The sequence below is a fragment of the Acanthamoeba castellanii genome, assembly GCF_000313135.1.
Source record: "Acanthamoeba castellanii str. Neff unplaced genomic scaffold scf7180000084699, whole genome shotgun sequence".
In the NCBI taxonomy this organism is placed as follows: Eukaryota; Discosea; order Longamoebia; family Acanthamoebidae; genus Acanthamoeba; species Acanthamoeba castellanii.
In genome coordinates, this window is record NW_004457346.1 from 1,520 (window position 1) to 9,632 (window position 8,113).

Here is an 8,113-nt window from a genome sequence, read left to right on the forward strand (position 1 = left end):
TTGTGTTGTGAATCCCCGGTAGTGGACGTGGAACTCGAACTTGTTCTTCTCTGTGCGTTGATGTGCGAGGACCGCCTCAATCTCCTTCTGCTCAGCCTCTGTAGTTGTTTCCTGCAGGTCAATCACTTCTTCCACTTGGGGGTAAGTGTATTTGAGCATCTCATTCACCTCATCAATAGTATCACCACCACGATGTGGCTTCAAATGAGAGATATGGGTGATTTGGACATCCTTCGGGTTCTGTTGGTGTTGGAGCACGTAGACGAGTGGACTCCGAACCTCAAGGATGTGGTATGGACCGTGCCATTGCAGCTTGAGCTTCTTTGCTTGCCCCTTCAGTACCTTGGGAGTAAACTGTTGGAGCAGGATTATGTGTAGTGGCGTAGTGGTAGAAGAGATGTATTTGAGAAGAGAGAAAGAAGGGATGAAATAAACAGAAGAACGCAGTGTTCTTTTAAAGGGTTCTATGGTCTGTTCTAATTGGTTGGTCAGCTCAGGTCTTTGAGCAATGGGAGGGAGTTTGGAGTTGACCGTTGTTCAATGTGAGCGACTTGACCGACTGGACAGGTCTGACAGGACGTTGCCAGTTCAAGTCTGAACATGCCCCTCACGTGGCGGGTCACTCGATCAGCCCCATGCGTTGGCGGTGGTGAATGAGCTTGACGCAGCCAAGTGCCTTGGTGAGAACGTCAGCGGGCATGTCATCAGTCAGGCAGTAGCTGTAGCGGACTTGACCTCAACTGGTCGTGTCGCGCAGGTGCGTGAGTTTGATGTCGTAATGTTTCATGTGGCCGTGGTAGGTGCTGGACAAGATGTCAATGATGGCCAGTGCGCTCTGGTTGTCATTGAAGAGAGAGAGTGGTTGTTGGGTGTCAACTCCAAGGGCCGGCAGATGCTTGCACACGTAGAGTGCCTGGCGCGTTGCCTCGGAGATGGCGTTGAGCTCGGCTTCGGTGGAGGAGAGCGCGATGCATTTCTGCGTCTTGACGCTCCATGAGATGGCGCCTCTGCAGAAGATGAAGACAACGCCAGAGACCGATTGGCGGTTGACTTCAATGTTGCCCCAGTTGGCGTCACAGTACCTGATAGGTACATGGGTTGCAACATCCCTGTCGTTGTAGAGGTCACATGAGTAGCAGATCGCCAGGTTGGCTGTGCCAGCGAGGTAGTGCATGATGCACTTGACAGTGGTGACGTGTTTGGGGCTGAAGTTGTTGGCAAAGTGGCTGAGGTATGCAATGGGGAAGAGAATGTCTGGTCGTGAGGCGTGTGCCAGATACAACAGCATGCCAATGGCACTGTGGTATTTGAAGGTGTCGTGTTGCTTGGTGTTGACTGGCAGCTGTAGGTTTGGCAGCATCAGCGTGGAGACTGGCTTGCTGTTGGTGAGTCCAAAGGTGGTGAGGATGTTGTTGATCTTGCCGCGCTGTTGGATGTAGAGCTTGCCAAGTGATTGATCACACTGGATCTTGATCCCTAGGATGGAGGTTGCTTCTCTGAGGTCCTTGATCAGGAAGCTGTCAGCGATGATCTGCTTGACGCCCCTGAGCTTGGACTTGTGAGTGATGATGGTGCAGTCGTTGACATAGAGTGCGACGATGGCCAAGTGGTGGCCTTGACGAATGTAGATGCACGGGTCCAAGTCAGTGGGTTCAAAGTGGGACTTGCACAGATGGGCGTCGATGGTGCAGTTCCACTCAAGTGGCGCCTGCTTAAGCCCATAGAGGCTCTTCAGCAGTCATCCAACGTGGTGGGGTCATTGCTTGTTAACAAACCCCTCAGGCTGGGAGATGTAAATCTCCTCAGTGAGCTTGGCGTGGAGAAACGCCATGTCAACATCGACCTGGTGGATCTCAAGGTTGCATGCATTCACAAAGGCAAGTAGCAACCAGAGGTTCTCAATCCATATGACAGGAGAGAAGGTGCTGTTGTAGTTGATGCTGAAGCGTTGGGTGAAGCCCTTGGCTACCCACCTGGCCTTGTAGCAGTCAATCAAGCTGTTGGTGTGTAGTTTGACCTTGTACAGCCATTGGGTGCTGATGGGCTTGCGCCCCTGTGGAAGTGGGACCAGGACGTAGGTCCCATTGTGCATGAGTGCTTTGAATTCCTCCTGCATTGCCTTCTGCCAACAAGTGGCATTGGGCGAGGTGAGTGTGTCTTTGTAACTGTTTGGTGTCTTGGGGGCTTTGCTGGTGATGGAGGTGAGCTCCTGAAGATGCATGTTGGGTGTGTGTGTCTGTTGTGATTGACAGGGTGCATTTGGAGCGGGGTTGATCTCAGTGTTGCCCCTCAAGTCCATGGTGAGTGCATGGTGGAGATTGGGATCATAGAGATCTGGCATGTTGACGTCATCAGGAGGATCTCCCAGATGGGAGAGCTCATGCAGGGTGTTGAAACGTTGCCTGGTCATGCGGGTGTGATCAGTGTCAACTGTGTTGTCTTGCTGTGCTAAGTTGACATGGTTGGCACCGATCACACCGTCATGGAGATCGATGTGGCCACGGCCTGTCTTCTTGGCAGCTTGGATGCCCTTCGTGGTGGGTGGCACCTTGTACAGGTGGACGTTGGGTGGCTTGATGTGCTGCTCACTGTTGTTGATGGTCTCCAAGCTGGGCGGGGTCGCCACGCGCTTGGCAGGCATGACTCACTCTTGAAATATAATGTTGTGTGTGATGATCACCTTCTCAGTGTCATCAAGGAGGAGCCGGTGGGTGTGGTTGTGCTCACTTGCTGGGCCAAGATACATGGCCACGCGGGCTTGGCTGCCCAGCTTGGAGCACTTGTCATGGTGGTCAAGGGTGAAAGCTCAGCAGCCGAACACATGTACATGCACAAGTGTGGCTGGCTTGCCAAACCAGTGCTCAAACAGTGTCTGCACAGTCGTGGCGTCGCACATGCGGTTGAGCACATGGACAGCCATGTAGAGGGCCTCACCCCAGAGCTCCTCCTTGATGCTGGACTCAGCGAGGTAGGCTCGAACCATGGTGAGCGCCATGTGGTTGAACCGCTCAGCGACTCCATTGAGTTTGGGCGCATGTGATGAGACAGGGACATGGGTGACGCTGTTCATGCATAGGAGGTCCTGGAACTTGCGCCCCATGTACTCGCTGCCTTGGTCAGAGCGCAGGTACTGACACTTGCGTCCACTGGGCGCGGCTTGGAGGTAGTTGTTGAACGCCAACATGAGGCTGGTCTTGGCCCTGATGAGGTACACTCGTGTGTACCTCATATAGTTGTCAATGAACAACACAAAGTAGCAATGGCCGCCTGGCATTTCAGCAAGTGGCCCGCAGAGATCGGAGTGTACAAGCTCCATGACAGTTTTGGCGCACTGAGTTGGACCAGCACCAATGGGTGCCTGTGTTTGCTTCGCGTGGATGCACACTTCGCACTGCTTGACACTGTCTCCACGCATGACAATCTCAGCCACGCCAGTTGACACGCGGACGCGCCATTCACTGATGTGCCCTAGCCAACGATGGAGCAACTCCATGTCAACTGGCGGCGCCTTGACTGTCAGCGCTCACTCACTGGGGGCCATGTCAATGCGCAGGGAGGCCACCAGCATGCGCCCCAGGTTGACTGGGCGAAGCACTGTCTGGCGATTGCGCCTGGAGAACACCTTGCACCCCTGGGCTGAGATCTTGATGGTGAGCCTGGCGGAGGCGAATTGGGACATGGACAGAAGGTTGCACACCAGGTTAGGCACATGGAGCACGTCATGGAGCTGGATCCTCTGTCGCTGACCTGCAACATCAACGCTGGCCTCAATGATGCCACGTCCAGCGGCATGGATTGTGCGATCGTCACTGAGCGCGACGGGGTGGCTCAACAGTTGCTCATAATCATGGAACCAGTCATGGTTGGCAGCCATGTGCAATGTCGCACCGGAGTCTAGGTACCACAGTGTGACGTGCGGATCAGCGGAGACGAGCGCGAGCTCAGTCTCAGCGACCACCAGTGCCACTGTGTCAGCCAGATTGGCGGGCTCGACCGCCTCGACTTCGTGGGCAACATTGGCTTGCTCGGTGTCAGCCAGTTGGCGACGGCAGACTGCGCGCAAGTGTCCTGGCCTGTGACAGTAGTTGCAGAGAGGGCGATTGCGCTTCTGGAACGACGGCTTCAGTGACCAGCTATCACTGCTTGTTGCTGATGCTGGGCGGCCGCCGGGGTGACAAGACCAGTGAGTGTCGCCGTTCTGCCGTTGGCCATGGTGTGCGGTTCCACGGTGAGGGCCGCAAGTGTCCTGGGCCTTGGCGTAGAGCAGCTTGTCGCTGCCTCTGTGGCTGCTGGGACTGTCAGCGCGGGCGATTTCCACTTCACGCTTGCTGATCTTGGCGTGTGCGCAGTTCGTGTCAAACTCTGGCCAGTCTCCAATGATGGCCCTGGCCATCTCATACTCCTCCGGCAGCCCAGCCAGGGCGATGGCGGTGGCGTGCTTCATGATGTAGCGACAGAGGAGGTCGTTCGAGTATGTGATCGTGAACAGTGACAGCTGTCCGACCATGAGCGTGTTGGGATCTGGGAGGGCGACACAGTGCTTGATGTCCTCAGTGGCGTCAGCTACCGTGAGCGTGATGAGCCTGTCAAGCTTGGCGAAGTACACGGCGACGCTCTGCTCAGGCTTCTTCTTGAGTGAGAAGAGCTTGCAGATGGTGGTGATGAACTGTGCCGTGTTCTTTGCTACAAGCTGTGCTTCAAGGATGTCAAGCGCAGCTTTTGTGGTGGTGGCACCCTTGATCAATGGAAGGAGGTTGTCATCAACCAGCTTCTTGATTGTGCCAAGCGTCTGTTGGATGTGCTTCTTGTGCTCAAGGTGTTGGATTGCCAGTGAGAGGTCCATCTCACTCTGGTGTAGCTTCTTGGACATGACAGTTAGCCCTGTCGCGTGGTCCTTGAGGCCCAGTGACTTGAGGTGTGCGATCACTTTCAAGTGCCACCTTTGGTAGTCGCTGGTGCCATGGAGTAGTGGTATCCCCTTGTGAGCCTTCTTCATCTTGGTCTTTGTGGGTCAGTGGACAGGTGAGACATGAAGTGACTTGAAAATGGGGAGAAGTGTGGTCATGAGGTCGTGTCACTTGACGTCGTGTGGGCGCTCTTGCTGGCGGTCACATGGTTCGACAAGGTCGATGGGCGTGTGGGCGAGCGTAGATGTGGTGCGGTCACGCAGTTCGACGGTGTTGATGGGCGTGTGGGCGCGGGTAGGGTGGCGCGGTCACGCAGTTCAAGTGGTAGTCGATGGGCGTGTGGGCGCGTGTAGTCGTTACGCGGATCGTTGCGACCGATGGGCGTAAAACAAGTGGTAGGGTGGTTTAAAACGCTGGTGAGCGTGGGCCCATAACCTGTTGGAGCAGGATTATGTGTAGTGGCGTAGTGGTAGAAGAGATGTATTTGAGAAGAGAGAAAGAAGGGATGAAATAAACAGAAGAACGCAGTGTTCTTTTAAAGGGTTCTATGGTCCGTTCTAATTGGTCGGTCAGCTCAGGTCTTTGAGCAACAGGAGGGAGTTCGGAGTTGACCGTTGTTCAACGTGAGCGACTTGACCAACTGGACAGGTCTGACAGGACGTCGCCGGTTCGAGTCCGAACATAAACATCCACACCAAATCCGCCACAAGGTAAGTGTGATCCATTCGCGTGGTATCATACCGTTTCTTGCTGCGTTCGCCGGCCTCCTTCATTCGTTCTGAAGCCACTCGGTGTGCTTGAATCAGCCGTGTCACCAACTCATGTCGGTATACGCGAACGGAGCGCATATCATCGTTGACCTGTAGGCTAAGAGTGATGTCCAAGGGAAAGTACGGCTCGCGCCCGTACATGAGGAAGAAAGGCGACTCTCCAGTCACCTCATGAGTTGTACTGCGATAAGCAAACAACACATAAGGTACCAGGACGTCCCAATCTTTCTGGTCGTCAGAGACAAACTTTGAGAGCATGTTCTCGATTGTGGAGTTGAAGCGTTCCACCATGCCATCCGTTTGGGGGTGGTATGGCGACGTGTTCAACTTCGAAATTTTGAGCAGAGCGTTCACTTCTTTGAGTACGCGATTCATGAATTCTTTCCCCCGGTCAGACAGCAGCGACTCTGGCGCGCCATGCCGACACACAACATGTTCGACAAACGCGCGGGCCACAGTGTCGGCTTTCTTATTGGGCAAAGCGACCGCTTCAGGCCATTTTGTCAGATAGTCCATGAAGATGAGGAGGTATTTGTTGCCACGTGCAGAGAGGGGAAACGATGTGATGAGGTCCATACCCACTCGCTGGAATGGCCGGCTCACTGTCGGCATTGGCATCATCAGCCCTTTCTTCCGCTCTGCGGGATTCTTGCGCGCCTGACATGTCACGCACTCCAACACCCATTTCTCGATGTCAGGGTACATACCGGGCCACCAGTAGAGACGCCGCAGAGCGTCAATGGTTCGGTTGACCCCCAGATGCCAGGATGTCATCGTGGTGTGCGAACATGACGGCCTCCCGCATTTCTGCAGGGACCGCCAGTTGTACACGGGTGCGGGAGGCGACCTCTGCACGTTGTGGCCACCAAGACCGATACAACACGCCATCACGAACAAAGCACTGCGCCACCTCTGTTGCAATGCGCCGCGCGCGTGCAGCATTGTCGGGGAGGGTTTCATCATGCAGATAGAGGAGTACGTCCCGAAGGAAATCATCGTTCTTCTGCCCGTGGGCGATACGCTGAAGTAGCTCATTGTCGGATTTTGGCGTAGCCAACGCTGACGCGGCAACAGCGGCGTCGGCCCTCTGATCTGAAATCTGGGGTGCCGAAGAAGAAGTGAGCGGTTGACAGAGGGTGTGATCAGTACCCACCACCGGCTGCTCAACATCATCGCTCAGCATTGTAGGTTGTGTGTCCAGATGGGTGCACTGGTTGTCACCAGTGGTGTCCACCCCATCAGCACGACCTTCAACCTGTGGGACCTGTACGTCGGTCTCCACAAGAGAAGGTTTGTCAATTCGGGCATTTCCTTCACCCCCTTTCTCAGCCTGCTCATCCGAGTCCACCACTCTTCGTTCCTCCTTCTCTCGCTGTTCATCAGCGCCATCGTAGGCGCCACCTAAGGCTCCCCGCGCCCTCTGGCCCCTCCCTCCTTGGGAGGGCCCGTCCGCGTATGGGTTTGTAACCCACATGCGAACCTTCTGGGCACCCTTGATAGCCGCTTCCTGCCGGGGCCGGTCCACGGTAGCCACCACATTGGCGGTGGTACCGACAGCATTGACGTCCGCTCGTAGAGCAGACGCCTCGGGTGTGACGGCTTCATCGTCATCAGAATCACCACACACCAACCGCGACAAGGCGTCGGCGTTGTGGTGAATCTTTCCTGCTTTGTAAATCACATCAAACGTATAGGGTTGCAATAAAAGTATCCAACGTGCTCTGCGACCTTTCGGTTCCCGCGTGGAAGACTCAATCAGACCTTTCAAAGGCTGATGGTCAGTGAACAACTTAAACTGAACCCCGTGCAGATATGGGTGAAAATGTTGCACCCACACTACAATGCTCAAAAACTCGAGCTCTGTAACACCGTAATTTGATTCGGCGTTTTTGAGCTTGCGGCTTGCGTACGCAACAACACGTTCGCGGCCTTCATCATCACGTTGTGACAAAACAGCGCCAATCGCAACACGCGAGGCATCTGTGTACAACTCAAACGGTCGGTCATAGTCGGGGAAGGCCAGAATGGGCGTTGAGGTCAGTGCTCTCTTGAGTGTGACGAACGCCAATTCGCATTTCGGTGACCAAATGAACCGGTTTGCCTTCTCGGCGTCCTTCGACGTAAGTGCGTTAAGGGGCGCCGCCATTTCAGCATAGCCCCGCACAAAACGCCGGTAGTAGTTGGCGAGCCCTAGAAAGGTCCGCACTTCTGTTGCGTTGGTGGGGCGGTCCATTTTCTCCACCGCAGCAATTTTGCCGGGATCCGGTGCAATGCCTTCGACACCCACGTCAAACCAGACAGGACCATGTCCATATCCCTTTGAAACGTAGCAGGTGCGTTTGTTAGGCCAAAAGGCATCACCGTAAATTCCCATGTGCCGGCCCGGGTTGTAAACGCTGTTTTCTCGATGTCCGCTGGGTCCACAGGAATTTGCCA

At 54.9% G+C, this 8,113-nt stretch overlaps 3 protein-coding genes across 3 annotated transcripts; all 3 read right to left on the minus strand.

The window, feature by feature from the left end:
• Positions 1 to 736: 736 nt before the first annotated feature.
• On the minus strand, positions 737 to 2,116 carry ACA1_131150 (Retrovirusrelated Pol polyprotein from transposon TNT 1-94, putative; the record flags this gene model as incomplete). Its single annotated transcript, XM_004336099.1, has 2 exons — positions 737 to 1,729; positions 1,772 to 2,116. The coding sequence occupies 2 exons, from the start codon at positions 2,114 to 2,116 to the stop codon at positions 737 to 739; spliced, it is 1,338 nt and encodes a 445-aa protein (XP_004336147.1).
• A 1,407-nt stretch (positions 2,117 to 3,523) lies between these two features.
• On the minus strand, positions 3,524 to 4,996 carry ACA1_131160 (uncharacterized protein; the record flags this gene model as incomplete). Its single annotated transcript, XM_004336100.1, has 1 exon — positions 3,524 to 4,996. One exon carries the CDS (start codon positions 4,994 to 4,996, stop codon positions 3,524 to 3,526), a length of 1,473 nt encoding a protein of 490 aa, XP_004336148.1.
• A 480-nt stretch (positions 4,997 to 5,476) lies between these two features.
• Positions 5,477 to 6,712, minus strand: ACA1_131170 (integrase core domain containing protein; the record flags this gene model as incomplete). Its single annotated transcript, XM_004336101.1, has 1 exon — positions 5,477 to 6,712. The coding sequence occupies one exon, from the start codon at positions 6,710 to 6,712 to the stop codon at positions 5,477 to 5,479; it is 1,236 nt and encodes a 411-aa protein (XP_004336149.1).
• Positions 6,713 to 8,113: the final 1,401 nt, after the last annotated feature.